Genomic DNA, 18,353 nt, shown 5'->3' on the forward strand with positions numbered 1-18,353 from the left:
ACAAGTGGGAAAGAGATACAGAGAGAGAAAAAGAGAAAGGCAGGTGAGAACGCATTTCACTAATTCAATGGGATACGAGAGAACAGATACTGTAGGTGCCTCCCCGGAAGAGCAGCCAAGCCTCGTGGTCTCTGAGGACAGAGTCAGTGGTGATAGGGAGGGGTCGGGGGAGATACCCGGCCAGACAAATCCATCGGAAGCATGTTTAATTGTCACTGAATTCCCTGCTGGCGTGACTTTAAAAAACCATCCACAGGAAGAGAACTGAGATGTTCGGAAAACATTTAGTGGATCAATATGCTGGGGAGAGCTGAGACTGTGTGTGCTCAGGGACCCGGCCCGAGCCTTTCCAGGCGGAATACTGTTACATTTCTATTACTCAGACGGCGGGATCAACCTATTCAGCATATTTCTGTCCCCAGCTCAACTGCACATTATTTACTGCTGTGTAGGTAGGGGGAGGACAGGAGGGCTGGGAACTGTTGTCTAGGCCAGTTGTGTACATCTCTCCCTCTGAGGTGGTAGAGGAAAAGTCTGTGGTGTTGTATTTGTATTTTCCCCTTGAGAGATCAACGGTGGTGTCATTTTTTTTTTTTTGCATGTATGTGTTTTTATAAATCGTGTTAAGTGTTGCATGTGTATACTGTGGGTGCAATAATAATAAAATGTTCTTACTCTTCTTACCTTCTTTGAGCATCCCCACTTTGAGGCATTTCATGAAGCGACAAGCCTGACATGATTTGCGTCTTCGTTTTGTGATCTCACACTCATTTGTGGCGGGACAGCTGTATTCTATGTTACCTGAGAAGAAGAGGAAGAAGAGGAAAACAGGTTGGCACCGGCAAAGTCAATCAAGAGTTTAAGTATCACACAATTCAGAGACAAATGTAGTGGAAATGTTAAATAATTGGCCACTGACCAGAGAAACCAGAGCTAAATTGGGCACTGCAGCAAACTAATAGATCGTCTCTATAATAATAATCTTTTGCTAACCAGGCATGGGCACTTGTTAATCATGCAGATTCCACATGAATCCACTCCTGTGGCGCACAGGTAGCTCAGGTGTCCTGCACAGAGCAGAGTACCTTTCTCTGGGCCACAGCAGGAGGAGAAGCTGGCCCTAAGAGGTAAAGGGTGGGGGGTGGACGCTCTGCTACAGTAGTCCTTCAGGACCCATCAGCGGACACAATCCTGGTCCAACACTAAATTGGCCTCATTAATTCTGCACGTGTCCCCTCCGGGCCCCGGGTGCAGGCCACGTCCCCCTGTGCTCAGAGGGGTCTGCCACTGCCTCAATAGCAGGCTGGAGAGCCAGACATGCTGCCCCTGACCACTTTACATAATACTGCAGCAGACCCAAACCTGTTGTTACCACCGTTGCCATTGTTGACTATTTACATAGTGTACAGGCAAGAGGCCTAATGCATTATTCAACTGCGGCGTCTGATTCCAGGACGGAGCAATGAAAAAGAGTTTCATTGCTACACAATAAAAGAGTCGGTTCTGCTCTACTCTAGCATTAGCAAAAGAAAGGGCAGGATATGTGAGGCATTTCCTCCGCTTCTGTCTGATTCCCTACATTTTACTGTGTTCAAGGGGTTTCAATAAAGGGTATCAGTGTAATGGTTGCTTCAGCCAGGGAATCTGAATTATCCTCCTTTTGAATGGGCTTTCAGCTTTAAAGCTTTTGACATTGGTATTTTCCAAACTTTTCTTTTAACCTCAGGTTTATGTCTTTGTCGGCACAGTGCAGAAATTGATTTTTTTATAAAATAAAAATGTAATTTAATCATCATAATTCCCACAATATGGGTATTTTTTCCATCAACTAAAATACATGTAAGTGAAAAGTGTTATTTTCTGTGGAAACTAATAAACACACACACAGAGCATTCCCTTTTAACCGCTAACACATCTCTACGTTTATCCCTGTGTTGTCTGACAGACAAAACTTCACACACAAGCACATTATGATTGAATTTCAACATCCTGTAGATGCTCCGCAGCTCTGACCCTCACTCCATATTCCTGTACAGACAGACAGGAGGCTGTGTAATATTCCACTGGCGTTCCTCCACTAGCCCTCCAACACCCTTTGACAACTTATGCAATTATGTTAACATTATTGGACAGATCAAGTGGAGGGTCCCAAGATGTTATAAATAATTAGAAATTCCTCCTTATATCTGGGTTAGAAATCATTATGCTAATTCTCCTCATCTCTTTGGGATTGGGGTAAATAAAGGTGTGAGGGAAGCGGCTGATGAGCTGTGATTGTCTTTCCTCTGTCTGTTTTCTCTGTTGTCATAGCAGAACCAGACCATAATAATCTTACACATTTCCCAGATGCTGGGGGGGAGGCAATCAGAGCAACCCTGCGCTGAGAATCAATTCGCGGAGGCACTTTTTGGTTTGTATCCACATTATGAACTAACCAATCAGCAATCTGCCAGGACAGAAGATAATAAATTCATCGGAAAAAAGAAAACAAAACTTGATTTTGTTTTGCAAATCTAAAAAAAAAAAAAAAGTGTCTTTTTTTTTATTACTGCATTTGCTTCATCATATCATTTAAAAACTAAAAAAAGCAAATTACCAGCTCACGTGTGCACATGCTATGTTGTGGGTTTGCTTGCACAGCTGACCCTGTGTGTCCCTGAGGACACTTTGTTTATGGGGGTATTTTTTCTCTCCGCCTCCCCTCCCTCCCCTTTCACAGTGGTGCCGGGGACATGTGCACAAACCACACCTGGTGGCTAACAAAGAGAGTTAGCCCGTTGGTATCGCACACTCCAGAAACAAAAACAAACATTCACTCACACGCTGCTGCGCTACTGTGTCCACCTGTCCCATCAGGCCCCCTGTGCGTCTGATGTCCTGTCAGAGGGGGCTTCTCATAGCTCAATGCAGAGTGAAAGGTGGATTAACTAATTTTTCTATGCCGCATTTGGTTTATATTTAGGAGAGGGAGTGTTTGAGTATCAGTGTGCATACAGTAAGTTCCTCTTCATATCACGCCTTCTTGGTTGATCTAAAATGACAATATGATGTGGTCTGTTGTTTTTATTAGCATACAATAACGAAAGTGAAGTCCTAAAGATCCAAATATAAACAATTGTGTCACCGCACAGCCAAAACAGAAAAGTCAAGGCTAGACGTTGCTTTGTTGTATTTTTAAAACAATAGAAAACTATCTTTTAAATTTGAGTTACCACGGGGTGGGCTGTTCAGTGTTTGTTTGTATCAGTTATGTTTGTAACCATAGCAGTAACAAGCCTATAATTTCAATTATGTTCAGATGTCATTAGGACAGACATTTTATTTACATCATGGGCTAAATATACCTGCAATTTATATGGTGGATTAGTGATTAGTTCCAGAATATAATCGTTAAATAAAAATGTAATTATAGTGATTTCGATTTACATATTAACTGACCTTTAACCTGTGCACTATTGCCATTACTGTTTAATGCAGCTATTTCTGGTTTGTAGCTGTTTTAATTGTTGTTTCTCAAATTAAGGGATGATCAATGTGACTGAGTAAGATATAGAAACCATCTACTGTAGGAAACACAGACCTTGAACTAGAATTTCTGGTCAAAGTAGATCTAAAAGTTGCATTTAAAGGGGGGAATTTATATATATATATTTTAAAACCTTTTACAACAACCTTGCAGTTCATAAATGCTGTCTGGAAATCCGGGCTGGTAGAGTAATAGTATGGTGAGTTTCACTTTCAGAAATGAAGCATACTGGCGGGAACCCCTTTAACCCGAGGGCCATTCTCGGGTTTATCTGTCTTTAGAGAGGTTATTGTATGGTTACCAATAACATTACAGAGTGAAGGGAGAAGAAAAAGATTTCCCTCCTTCTTCTCTTGATAAGTATCTGTCTCAATCTATTTTATGGGTTTTCAGGACCCATGCCAGGGCACAGAGGGGAAAGTCAGGTCTTGTAAGTAAATTACAGTAAAATGGCAGGTATTTCTCATCAAAATCTAAACTGACTTTTACAGGCTTACTGTCAAGGTCTATTACTTCATATAAAAGAGGGCCACTGAGTTCAGTTGGTTTTTCAAGCAATTTTACACTCGAGTTCAAAATGGGAAGAAAACACGGTTCAATAAGAGATTTATGTTTTTGATTGGTGGGGCACGTGAGCTGCAGGGATGGGGGGATGATTAGGGAGCAATGAGAAAAGGGGTAGTTCTGGGATGGATGGAGATCCAGGTTGACATTCATTTGGGCCTGGCCTTGACTAATGTAACTATCTCCATGTAGGAGTTCAAGGGGCTTTTCACTGGATGAACAGGTGACAGAAGATGGATTATCTATCCGCTTTTGTTGAAAAGGTAGAGAAGCATCATCTGAAGAAGTGCAGGCCAGAGGGGGAGTAACGCGGATGCAAAGATAGCAAAGATGACTCAGTGAATAAATGTCTACAATTGTAAACGCGAGTCTAAATATTTCAATTAAAACCAAAAATAGCAATATTAATATCTTGTTAACAGCTACAAATTTCCTATTTAGAATGAGCTGCTATATCTACAAGGAAATACACAAGGTGAGCACAAGGTGATAAAGAAACTGTCATGTAACATGGTTAACATTAACTTGGCTTAGTTTGCCCTAAGTGCTATAGAACAATGTGATAAAAGGCTGCAAAAGACAGCTCCTTTGTTTTCTTCTCATTAGAGAGGGCCGTCTCACACTCCACCCTTGACTGCCTCGTTATTCCTTTAATTAATCAGTTCTCATCAACGGCACCCTCTCATTCTTTCAAGGGCTCTACATCCCGCTATTTACCGGCTCCATTTTCCTCCAGCAATGCTGCGTGTGTTTCTTTTATCATTTCGGAAGGCTTTCACCTCCCCCAAAAAGTCCCTGCATCCTCCTGCCTTCTCTGCCTGGGACCCCTGTCTGATTATTATGCCATTAAGCCTCTCCTCCTCTCCTCTGAAAGAGCAGCAGGGTCCCTCTCCAATCTAAAGAAGTCCTGGGTTTTTTTTCCCCTCCTTTCCCTGAAATTACCCGGCGACGCGTGCCTGAGTTTCTAATTGGCATGCCTGTCCCTAGAGACGGCCCCCTCCCTTCTTCCTAATGAAAAGCCTCGGCCTTAATTACACTTTCCAAACGCTGATTGTTATTGACAAAACTCCTGTGGCTCGGACAAACGACGGCAGATTAGCTCCATTACAGGCAGCCCTCCAAGAAGAGAAAGAGAGGGATTTCAAATCGACAATGCAAAGTGAGCGGGGAAAAAGAGGAGCTTTCATTTTTTTCCATGTACCTTCGTCTTAATTGTTTGGGCCATTGCTCCACTTAAGACGCCTCTTTCTGTTCCATTGTGTTGCCGTCAGTGTACTTTCAGTCAGGGGACAAAAGCCCAGTTATGTTACTTGAGAGAAAATGTTCATCTTTTGTCAATAGACAGGATTGCTGATGGCAGCATGGGTAAACAGGAGGATTTGGCCTAATGCTTTTGTTTGCCTGCAAAAGGTACATAGACTGTCTAAAGCTGATATGGCTGTAAGGTCCAAAATCAACACCTGACATCAAGACACACAGCCTGCTCTCCATAAAACCCCTGCAATCATTTGTTGATTAAATTTTACTGAGAGCAGTGGATAAAAGATGTTACACTCATTCACGTTAAATGACAAATTCCTCTTTTTCTTCCACCCTGAATCATCTCATTTCACCACATCGCAACCCCTTTGGCTCATTTTACATATTTTATCTAGTTTTTCCACTGCATGTATTCCACTGCTAAGCCGACAGAGCTTAGACCTGGGCAGCTGTGCCTGTTGTGCAGATTTTTTTTTTCCAAGCTCAACAATATCTCCGTCTTCCTGATTAATCTGGAGCAGAGCGCACAGTTTCACAGAGGGGGGCCTTTCATTGCCTCTCTAATGAGAAGCTGTGATACATCATGCCTTGCAGATAGCCAATCGCACCCTAGTCCCCAGACACACACATACACACACACGTGCACACAAACACAAAACAGGACAGGAATAATAAAATACTTTCTCTGAGGCCCCCCCAAGGCATCTGGGCAAAAAGCCCCTACGCTCCACCAGATCTGACCTGAGTGATGATGTCACATCCACCATCCGCCACCAACCATGACAGATGATGTCATCATAATCTCACTAGTAGTCTGTCCCATGTCAAATTACTCCTCTGGTTTCTGTTTCTTTTCAAACAGTACGACATTTTTTAAATGCACTGTTAGTTGATTTTCAGTGAAAAGGTTTCATATTTCTTAATGTCCCTCTCATGGTTAAATAGTGTACACTGTAGTAAAAGAAAAAGAAAAAAAAAACATTTTTATGGAGATTGCTGATGTCAGGATGGAGAGAAAACATCTTCTACTCGTGGGGTTTTTTACATAGTGAATCGCTTGGACTGAGTATGTTTCAGTGTTGTTGTGAGGCCAAAGGTGTCTTGTACAGACGGTGTTATTGTGTCTGGTGATGCGGCGACATGAGATGAAATAACTGGTGGTATTGAGTGTTTGTTGGGGGGTGGGGGGGGTGAGAGGAGTAAAATACCTTGTATTGTCCTTTTAAAAAAGGCTTTGCAGGCCTCACAAGAGGCCACCCCATAGTGATACCCAGAGGCTATATCTCCACAGACCAGGCACAGCCTCTTGGGCAGGGAGTTCAACATGTATTCACACTTTATGGACGAGTCCTCCATGATGGTGCTGGAGCAGTCGTCATAGCGCTTGCGGCAGGTGCCGGCCCCGAGCCCACTGGGGGTGAACATAGGTGGAGAGTCCAGGCCGTTGGAGTGGCTATTCATAGCGCTGACATAGCCGCCGCTGGCGTCTGAGTTGCCGCTGGGGCTGTGGTGGCTGACCGTGTCGATGACCGAAGAGGGACTGGACGGCTCCGTCTTGATGTAGGACCCACAACTGGAGGGTAGATGCCGGTCATCAGCGGCCATTCTATTCAGCAGCCTGGGGTGAGACACGGAGGGGGGAGGGGGGAGAAGAAGAGGAAGATGATTAGCAGAGGTCTTCAGCTGAGATGAATGGCATCAACCAGAAGAACAAAATGCTTGATTGACAATAAGTGCAAAGTGATTATGTGGCAGCTCACAACAATTACAACACAACTGCTATTTTTCCTCTAATAAGACATTGTGTTAAATTTTCTAGAGTGAATAATTGAGGGACATTAACATAATCCTTATATTTGACGTCAAACAATCATGCGTAAATACTCTTCAAATCATTTACGGTGAAAAAGTGTGTTTGTAATTATGACGTGTACAGTCATTTCTACATACAGGACAGATATAAGATAAATTCATGTGTTCAAATTCATCTACCGAATCACACATACAGTACATGTTTTGCATATCTATTGTTGTCATGCGTCTGTGTTTTAAGTCTTCCCCATATTCTGCTGCTAACCTTCCCTATAAACCAGTGAACCAGGGGGAGGATCCTCCTGTAAGTGCCTCATTAGCCACACACCATGGCAGCTGCAAAAGTGCTTCAGTGTACAAATACACACAGCTAGAGCGCGCACACCCACACACAGTTGCACACAACAAAAACACGCAGGCAAAGAGAAAGCAAAGTGAAAGAGAATGAGAGGCAGAGGGACGGAGAGATGAACAGAGAGAGAGCACTCAAATAACTTAACACACAAGTGCACACACACACACACATACAAAGAGCGCATCAAGACAGGGGCATCTCCATAGTTTAGAGAGCAGAGTGGACCTTGGCTTGTCTCCTTGAGTCAGCAGTCAACCAAAAGGAAACATGATGGCAAGATATTGACTTTTTCACTGTCTTCCTAATAACTGTATTTTGGAGTACATGCAATCTGATGCTGTAACGTGTGCAGACTAAAGTGCAGCCTTTTGGCTGTGGCCACAAAATGCACTCTGAAGCCTTCCTTGCCCACATAAATCTATCTCAGTCTTGCTCTATAACCTTTAACTTGAAATTGCACGGGAAGAACAACGGGGGGGAGAGAAAAAAAAAACATGTTTTTTCGGACATGTTCGACTCATTTTTCTGTCCGCAAATAGAGTGAACTGAGGAGGTGGACTGGTGGAGGAGATGGATAACTCAGTGTATTGGGGATGCCATGTAGCCATAGTGACCTCTCTGGGTCAAGGCGAGGTCACACACTTACATATACACACACCCTTTTGCATTAGGTACCAGGGAAGGGGTGAGAGGTCACCTGCACTTGCCTGCATTAACAAAATTGAGCCTTGCATGGCTTATGCAAATGTAGACACAGGGGCTCCTAGTGAGTGGCAGCTAGACAGCCCAAGTTGTGCCTTAGCACATTAGTTCCATTAGCATATTGCCAACTAATGGTAATGTTTACATATTTGACATGTCAGTTTACTATCAGCTCTGAGAGAGGGGGACGTCCCCCCCCCGCTGGGCTCTATCTGCCTGATTGGGGCGATAGCTGTCTGTCTCAGAGTGCTTCAGAGGAAACAGGGAAGGAGAGGCCTCGGCCGTGTCCCCTATACGTCGGCCGGACTGCCTCTTGCTCTCTGAGGCTGATTTAATTGTGAGGGTGGGTTACGGAGGGGTTCGGGCCCAAGGGTCAGTGGGTCAACCTTATTTTCTCACCCTGGCTTCCTGGGCCCGTGGAGATGGGGGTCAGCGTGTCAAATTAAATCTCATTCCCGGGTTTCCCCTCCCTGCTGTCATGTATATTCATCGGAGCTCCAGGTGCCTACCACTTCTGGAAATTCACAAAAAGGTTAACTGCTAAAATAAATAATAAAAAATGCCCCCTGTTAAAACCGTTGACCTTGTGGAATAAGCCCTGAGCACTCCTGGAATTCTTCTTGCAATATAAAGCCTCCACTGTATAAAACTGATACACAACTACAGTACCACTCTGCTAGAACAAAGTGCTGTTTCACATCAGTTACTTTAAATTCAAACATTACGGAGAACATTTTAATGTTAGTGATGGCATTGTGGGAGTTTATTCAGATTTACCGTTTTAAAAATTACCCACTTGTACTCTTAAACGTCCTTGCAGACAGAAATTGAAAAAGTGAATCTATTTCATGCCTCTCTAAAATAGAACTTGCCGCTCATGATAATGAATGCAGATTGCATCCCCATAAATTAATGCACGGCTCTGTGTTCATCTGCTTTATGTTCTCTGTTTCAGATGGATATGTGCACCTGTGCGATAGGGCACCTGCACTTGGCTTATTAAAGGCTATATATTAAAACGCAGGAGCACAAGATGGCTCCATTTAGCTTTTATTTCACAAATTCAGAGTAAGCTTAACCCCGGTTCAAAGGCCATCTTCAGGGTGACACTTAGCATAATTGCATAAGTGTCTTAACTGTTTCCCCTCCAGCTGAATGTGGTCATTTATAATAAATGTGCTGGCTAGAATCCCCTTAACTCATTCTGCTATGACACATTATACCACTGCTATGCTTATGTTTTTAACAAGGCTGCATATATTGATTAATGATACTGAGGGAATACTAACCACTTGAACCTGGCGTATTAATCAAATAGTCTAAAATATTTCTATAAATATTCGTAATCTCTAATGGGACAGGTCCAATTTAAATCTATAAATACCATTGTATGGGAAAATGAATTATGAACATTAAATAGTTTGACAGCAGCAATAGTCCTGATAAATAATTCAATATGTGGGGCAGGTGCTAATTAGCTTGTGTGCTCCACGCACTGGGCAGACAGGAAAGGGTCTGCTGAACTAACTGAGACTTGATGCTGTAAAATCTATAGTTCTGTCTTCCTTCCTTCCTCAAGGTAACAGCATTTCAAATTCTGCTGCCTGGCTGACCAAAGGAGCAGCGCTCGTCTAAGATACTGTATCTCTCGCTCTCTCTCTCTCTTTTACTCTCTGTTCCTCCTCCTTTTGTTCCCTTTGTACCGATCAAAATTCATGCTGAGTAGTGGGTTATGGGCCCACAAACGCACACCGCACAGTTTGGTTTTAATCTGATTCCAACTGGCCCTCCTAACAGCATTTCAGATCCCTAATATCATTCCACCGGTGCTGCTGTGACCAGGATTAGCTGGCCTAATGATCTGAGAGCTCATCTCACACTCGCTGTTCCTCGACTTCCGAGAGGAGAACCGAGGAGCACTCGTTCCGTCACGTCTCAACACTTCCTTCGCCTGCAAGCGAAACCCTCAACACTGGATGACACTGCCGTAAAAAAAAATGCAGAACATTCAGGATCTAATTGAGCCAATTTGTAAGTATTCCTGCTGAGAGCTTCCTGCTTCAGGAGGACACGGACGTCCTCCTCTGTTCCCTGGGCGACTACATTCTCTCTCCGCCTGTTTCATGTGTAAATCACAAGCTTTCAGCACAAACCTGTGCTAGAGGCTCGACTCCAACAGTGAGTAAATTCCTGATGTCCTTTTCACTCTCAAGGCCAACTGATGCCAAAAACACCATTTTATAACATTTGCTAACCTCATCCCCAAGTGTCACATCCCTGCTACCTGATCAGACTGGGTAAGTGGGAAGGGAAAGGGGGTGGGTGGTGGAGGTGGGGTTGACATCTGCAGGGAGGGTGATGGTGATATCAGATGCCCCAGTAGGGGCAGATCTGTCTGGAGAGCCCCAGGCGATGTGGCCTGATAAGCCACTGGCCCCAGAGTCAGCGCTGGTAGGACGAACTCAATTAGCTCCTGACAGACCTCCTCTCGGCCCGGCTCAGCCAGAACCCACTGGCAGCTGCCACGCTGACCTCTCCTCCAGGGGCCACTGCCACCTCTTACCGCTCCGACACACAGCCACGGACTCATTTTTGGGAGAGCGGTGGTGGCGGTGGTGGTGGTGGTGGGGGGGGGTTATGCTGAAAAATCTGCACAGCCCTACCAAAAGCCACAGGAACACAATACAGTAGCTTGTCTGCCACCTACGGTGCTTGGTGTGTGTTCTCTCGGGGGAAAATGTAAATGAAAAAAGGATCGGGGCCCAGGGAGAGGCTGGGGCGGCCCTTGGGAGAAAGGGAGGGAATAGAGATTCCAAAACACACTTAAGTCGAAATATGGAGGACGCCTGTGTGTCGAACTATTTCCAGGTTAACGACCATCAGGGGAATTAGGGGCCAGAAGACACTTGGGGGCAATGCACGTATGTGTGTGTGTCTTAACCATCTCTGCATGTGCTTATTTGCTCCCAGGTCTGAGTGTGTGTTTGTGTTGCAGACAGAATATGAAAGATGGAAATATGGGGTGCGGGTAGGGGGTGGGGGGGTGATGGCTGTGGTTTGGTTGGAGGTAAGCCCGGCGCTCCATAGGGACCCATTCTAATCTACAAGGAGAGGCCCCTAATTTTGGAGTTTCTCATTCATTAGTCCTGCTCTGGCAGAGAGAGAGGAGGGAGCGGAGGGGGTTGGACCTGAAGGGAGGGGAGGGGCCTCTTTATTAACGGATATGCCAGACACTCAGGAGAAGCTGACAGAGATTTATGATGTGCAGGTCTATGGAGGCAAACAAAAGGGAAGTTGAGGAGACGGAAAAAACTGGAAAAGAGAAAGTAAGCGATACATGAGGGGAAGAGAGAGAGAGAGTGATGCTCATCGTGCCCACGGAGAGCGAGGGCCCCGGATCAATAGCCCATAGGCTAGGGGCTCGTACAGGGTTACCACTTGGGGGGACCGTGCTGCTCTGCGGCCGGGGCAATTAAGTTTTTCAGTCTCCAGCAGGGGATTATATTTAGCTGCTCCACAGCGATGTCACTGTCTTTATAAAGCCATGAGCTCATTCCACTACAACAACATGAGCCCCATGCTCCAGCAGCACCACGAGATAGCGCTGGCCAAGAAGCAGATCACATCTATTGATCCTCAACCCCCCCCGTCCTCCTCCCCCTCCTCCCGCTCCTTCCTGTTCTGGAGATGGTGCTGGCAGGAAAGAGAGGGCCTCTTGTGATACAGGCGCTGCCGTTTGTCTGACGTAAACTGTCTGGGCCGCACTGGGCAGCTCTAGTTCGTACAAGGGGCTGAGTTCAGGACGTTTAGAAGGAGACAAATGGCTCACGATGGAGCTTCTGCCAGCTGGGGATGTGAGAGAGTTTGTCGCTTGTCTAGACTTGCCGCCGCGGCACGCAGAGGGTTAACAACAGACCCAGAGGGGAAGCTCCCTGCAGAAACAGACAGCTCATCATCATACTGTATGTAAAAAAGAAGTTCAGTGATAAGTCTAGCCTGCTGCTGCTGTGCCGTATACATTTGGGATCAAATTTCTAATTCTGCCTTTTCATTAGAAAAGATTAGTTTCCATTACACCCATTATGTGGCGAGGCCATGGTATAATTTAACAACATAAAATGTACAATGGTTCGCCATATCTGGAAAAAGTAATTATAGTCCAGAAACCGGCAGAAACTATTTCTGACACTGTGTGTAAGAAAAGTCTTACACTGTCTGTGTAACGACATCAAACGCAACCTGGTGTTCTGTGATACGTTACTGATACACTGGCACCAATATCACTGTACGTACATCCTCTTGAATACCAGAGCACAGGTGGATCCATCCTTTAGCTCAGCGGTTTTAACTCTAAAGTGTTCTCGGTTTTACTTTTAGACCAACATCAGAATGATGGAGTGTGTGTACATGTTGGTAAAAGACAAAGTCAGTGTGTGTTGTCTATTCTGGTTTAACTTGTGGAACTGAAAACGCTTCAAGCACTGAGTATAACAGCACAATGAGTCACTTTATGTTTTTTGTAAAGCATCGTTGATAAATCTTCATAGACTTGTCACTATGTATCATGATGTTTTACTGTTTCTCAGTCATAATCTCCCTTGAATTTACATATTTAACATTCTGGAAATTGTGGGTTCCTGCAGATAATAAATATCAAGATAAAATCCTGTAAAAAGTGGTTTGAATTCTAGGGAAAACCTTTCACAATTTCCACTTAAATATTAAGTGACCTGTCCAGACTGATGCCATAGGAATAATTTATAAAAAAACGCAGTGTTGTGTTACAAAAGCTTTTTGAGGCTAGGTTTTGTTTAACTGCCATAAATTATGTGGAAAGCCAGCAGATATCAACCACAGCACACCTCTCACGTACTCTCAGTAGGGTTCCTTATGTAAAATAAAGAGGGGGGGATTAAAAAATATGAATGATGGAAACTTGAGGAAAAAAAAGAAATTAAATATGAGTAGAAGTCATGCATCGCTGTCCACTGTCTAGATATTTGTGTGACAAACTGTCAGCGAAGAGAGATCCAGGAGGGTGGAGGATACTTCTGGTTGTGTGGCATCCTTTTTGCAATGTATGCACGTATGTGTATCACAAACAGAGAGAAATATTATTATAAAGGGTTAAGGCTATTTAACACAGTCCAGTGTAAATCACAGGTTTAGACACAGTGACTGTGCGTACAGGGGGACGGGGACATAAAGCCATGCATGAAATTACTTCATTAATCTTCTTCTGATAGGCTGTTCTTGTTTAGGAGGGAACTCTACCTGCTTAAAACAAAGAGCCCACCCTGCCTCCATAAATTATCCTCTTCATCAGAGGAAGAGCCAAATATAAACAGACAAACACACACATGCAAGCACATGCGAGCGCATGCACAAATATAAAAGGCTAAATTAACAGGCCAAAATTAGCAGGTTTATCAGGTGTCCTGGATAATTCAAACGCAATCAGATGTGTCAATATTTGCACAGGCTCACAGTCAGCGTGTAATCACGACACATCGGTAAGTTTAAAATAACGTGCATGATGCAACATGATCAAGTTAAAAATTCAACTCGATTTCTTCTTCATCTTCAATGTTATTTTAAGCACACGATTCAAACTGCTCCAAAATGAATTGATGTTGCTGAAAACACTATTGCTATGACTATGTCTGACATAGTCATGGCAATAGCCTCTATCTTTTTACAGGCTCATCTCTACCAGCTGCCACACATTCCCCATAAATAGTGCTGGTAATAAAAAGGCGGGTGGGCCTAACTGATTTATATGGTAGTATCCACCACCACCACACCATTCAGGAATAATTAAACTTTGGGGATATCTCCTGAATTAATGCGTCTCCTTCAGGGGGGCAATCTAAACACACATTTCAGTCTCCACCACGTCTGGTGTCACTGGATGCACTGGGAGGAAGGTGGGAGCTCTCCAAGTGGCAGGTTCAACAATCAGCCACTCAATGTGATCATTCGATCACACTTAGTGCTGTGAGGGTGGTCTGGTCTCATCAGGAGGCCTTTTAATGTGACCAACAGGCCAAATACACACATAAGCACAAAGTTGTAAAATTTGAAAGAAGGGAAGCAAGCAGGAGGGTGACACATGTACACACACACAGACACACACTCTCTATCTCTTTCTCTCTTTTTTATAACAAATCTGCCCGTTAACAGCCAGATTTTTTTGTAGAGATTATAGGGTCTGATGTCTGATGGAAGTTTTATGAGACATGAGGCAAATAAAAGTTTGTCACTGATTAACAATTTTTTTGTAATGAAGCCTGAGCGTTGTTATTTCATCGTCACTACACTTTCATATTTGCAGCGGAAACCACAGATCCTGATTTAAACTTACAAAATCGTCACAAAAAGTTTCAAGAAAAAAAAAATCAGTGTAAAAGTAATAATACAGTGTTTTAATGAGCACTGCTAATCCTTTTATTAAGGAAATTCAGAGACCTTTGCAGGACTGATTAATTATATCTTCACACTGCCAAATCTTTACTAATCATATTTAATTTAAAGACCATGCAGTTCTAATTTTTAGAAAAAGGATTTCAAGCACATAATTTAGTGTTTGACTCGTGTAAAAATTTCAAATGACAGATTTTTTGTTACTTCTGTAATATGAGCTATGCAAATGTAAGATGGGTAAAGGGAAGTCAAATACGCCAATAGATTCTGTCTATAGTGGAGAGAAACTAGGCCTACGATGCTGGCTTTTTTCACACCACTACAGTATGTTAATGGCTGGTTATTGGTTACATCTACTTCCCCTGGGCAAATCAGGGATGAGCAATAGTAGTACTCTCTCTCCCTCTCTCTCTGTCTGACACACCCATAACGCTGCTGTACAAACTGCATCACCCTTTTTAATTTAACAGTGTTCCAAAGTTGATGATGCCATGTCCGACAGCTTTATTTCAAAACAACTGACTGTATGAGCCTGAAACATTTGATCACAGCTTTACAAACAGAGTGATGATTAAAGAAAAGTGCTTGGTCTAAAAGCTGTAATGAGTGCAAGGCACACCCAGGCCATGCAGAGAAGACTTGGTGAAGCTGTCAGTGGGAATCAGAGCTGCCACAGTGATGGACGGTTTCAATATTGATTTCATAAATAAACAAAGCTAACCATCGATCCTAATGTTATTTTGCATTTCAATTACTGCTCCGAAACATAACCTTCAAACAACTGGCCGTTCAATACCAATAGCCTTCACTGATAAACACCCATATAGTTACCCACCTTACATCACATTTTCTTACCTCTAAGTGTGAATTAATGGGCCTAGAATTTGCTTCAGAGAGGCGGCAGCTTTGTTTTGAGTTAGGGAAGATGGCACAAAAATACTAACTGGCACAACTGTATGAAACTTCAGTCGACTTTACTTTCAGTACCTGTGAGTGTGATGTCTTCTTGTATCTAATTTACCGCTCTACTGCAGTTTACGGTATTTTGTCAAGAGTATTACCGTATTAACAGCTCTTTTCTTGACTCAGTTACTTTTCTCAACTTCTCTGTTCTATGGTATGTGTGTGTATGCGCATACGTGCATGAATGCATGTGTGTGTAAATGAAGAGGAGCCCTTCAATGTGGAGCAACAGGAAGAAGTGCTGACGCACCGTGTCAGTGATAGCACTCTGCTGCCACAAGGGCATGAGAGCCCACGTAGGCTAGCATTATCCTTCTAGACTAATGGACCTGGTTATTTTTAAACAGATTCTCACACTGCGGTGGAGGTGTCCAAGGTTACCATGGACGAGAAATCAGGAGGGACGCATGCGGTGACGGCTCGTGGTTTCTGCGCGGCTGGATGTTGTGAAATAGCCAAAGAGGCATGGTAGCTAATCACTGAGAGGTGTAAATGCCAAACATCAATTGGAGCCTCAAGAGACACTGCGTTACAATAACAGGAAAATCCTCCAAAATTGGCTAATAATGTAAAAAAAATTCAAATTTAATTTCCATAATGAAATTTATGCAATGTCCGTTATTATTAAAAGAAAAAAGTTAACAGTAATACAATATAACTGTTTTTTTTACTTAATCCCAGATTAATAATTTAATAAAAAACAATCAACCAGATTATAAAACAACAAGTGTGCATATGAGATGCTTTTCTCTTCTTGATTCCCAATTAATTATCTGGGGAATAATTCACCCAAGAGTGGGGTTTAATGTGGCAGCTCAGCTAAAAGACAGCCTAAATGCTAACAAGAATGAACCTGAATACCTCTGAAGCTACAGAATAGTGAACATCCAAAGAGTGTCAATATACTCTGCATCCCCATTTGGCCTGGAGAGGGACAACATGCTCCACCCTCCCCCCTCTCAGCCTGAGCTGAGTGACATATTTACAGTGAAAGTAATGATACTAGATACCAGAAATGAGAGGGCTCCAGCGTGGCCAGTGGACTCAGGAATCTCTCTAATGAATTGGACAACAAAGCCCTGTTGGTACAAGGAAGAGGTATTTAGAATTGGGTGACAAATTTAATTTAAAAACATTAGGTTCTCTTTAAAAAGGCACACATCCCAACGCCTCCTAAAAGCTCTGGGAAACGAGGAGTGGGACAGGTGGGTTGGCTGGTCATCTGGGCTGGACACTGCAGCTACAGAGGCCAGCAGCCTCTGCCTCATAACGGGTTGGCCATTCTCGGTCAGGAGCCTCTTCTGGTAATGTATTCTGAAACCAAATTACCGTAAGCTGATCCCATCTGGATAGTGCCTGTGCACGGCTGCTTTGGTTACCCACCACTGCCTCTAGCCTGCGATAGCATCTCCATGAAGACAGCAAAAATCTGATTAACCCAATAACAATGAAACACTTGGTCAAAGAGCAAAGAGCTTTTAACTTAAGATACACTAATGCAATTCCCTCGCCTTGTTTTCTGAAACCTAATAAGAATCAAGCGGACGAACTGCTGGAGATGGGTGTTTGCAGGCTCTAATGCAGCAAGCTGGGAATGAAGTCAAATAAATTGAAATCTAATTCATCATTGTGTGCTAACTTCTTTCTGCTCCTCTAAAAAATACATTAAAAAGCTCTTATTTCATGAGGGGAAATTGGATAGTCTAGTTAGTTTATAGCAGTGGCTCTGCCAGGGCTTAAGGAAAGCAAGGGTGTTGATGGAACATTTAGAAGAAGAGAGAAGTCACATCTCAATTCACTGCCGGGGCTCAGACTGAGTGTGGGTTTTTCAAGCAAGCACCGAGGAATTTAAACTGACAGTCTTCAGCACTGGCTGACTTCTGAGTGGCACGAACAGCCACTGCAACACAAGATCAACAATAAGCCTGTCAGACTCATACAGCAAATGACTTGTCTCACTGCACGAGCCAAGAGGTATTTAGCATTAAACAAGTCAAGCAAAACTTAAGAAGAGCTGGAGTGTAATGGGGTACTTATAAACGGTAATGAAAGAAACCTATTTTGAGCAAATACAGTTCCAGTAAAACCAGTAAAAAAAATATCGATATTTCGTAGTGACCATGCACTCACAGATTTAAAAACTGCCAGTCTGCACAGAGACAAGAGCAGTGTGTGTCTCTATTCTGAGAATAAAACTCTGCTTCAATCTAATTCCCAGGCAGTGGCGATGCCCTCAGGTCAATCTATAGAGTGTATAATACAACGATTCCACAACAGTGCTGCGCTAATTACATGGAGCACATACAATCCTCATAATCCTCTCAACCAAGCATCACGGCCACATCCAGCCCTCAGTGAGGGGCTGAAAATACCGCTGTACAATTAGCAAAAGAGCCACTGCTGAACCAAAATTAACAGCACACTCAAGCCAGTGCTGGAGGGATCCCACAGATAGTTGGCTGTGTGTGGGTGAGTGGACACGAAATCAGGAAAACACTCATTTAGTATGAAAATTTCTACACAAGTTGTTATGACAAAATTAGATTAGGAGGTAAAAATATATTGTTAGACAAACATTTAATCAAAAAAGCTATTAGACCTAACACACTGCTTAAACACTTAACACACGTACAGTAAATGACTCAACTTACTAATACATAAGACACCTGTTCACATCTCAGCTTTGAAAGAGTAAATGCTCTTTTTTGCTGTTATTCTGAATGCTGCATGTTCCCAATGTATGAATAC

At 43.3% G+C, this 18,353-nt stretch overlaps 1 protein-coding gene across 5 annotated transcripts in view; it reads right to left on the reverse strand.

The window, feature by feature from the left end:
• The window catches only part of esrrb (estrogen-related receptor beta), a 49,357-nt gene that overhangs the window by 21,186 nt on the left and 9,818 nt on the right, over positions 1–18,353 (reverse strand). For 3 of the 5 annotated variants that reach the window (XM_083997842.1, XM_083997840.1, XM_083997839.1), the window contains 2 exons: positions 6,559–6,968; positions 685–801 (listed from right to left, as the gene is read on the reverse strand). In XM_083997842.1, the coding sequence (XP_083853968.1) occupies positions 685–801; positions 6,559–6,968 (527 nt within the window). Of the gene's footprint in view, positions 1–675; positions 802–6,558; positions 6,969–18,353 lie in introns of those variants that run through there. The other 2 variants (XM_083997838.1, XM_083997841.1) reach the window with 1 other exon arrangement.

The sequence above is a fragment of the Trachurus trachurus genome, assembly GCF_905171665.1.
Source record: "Trachurus trachurus genome assembly, chromosome: 22".
In the NCBI taxonomy this organism is placed as follows: domain Eukaryota; kingdom Metazoa; phylum Chordata; class Actinopteri; order Carangiformes; family Carangidae; genus Trachurus; species Trachurus trachurus.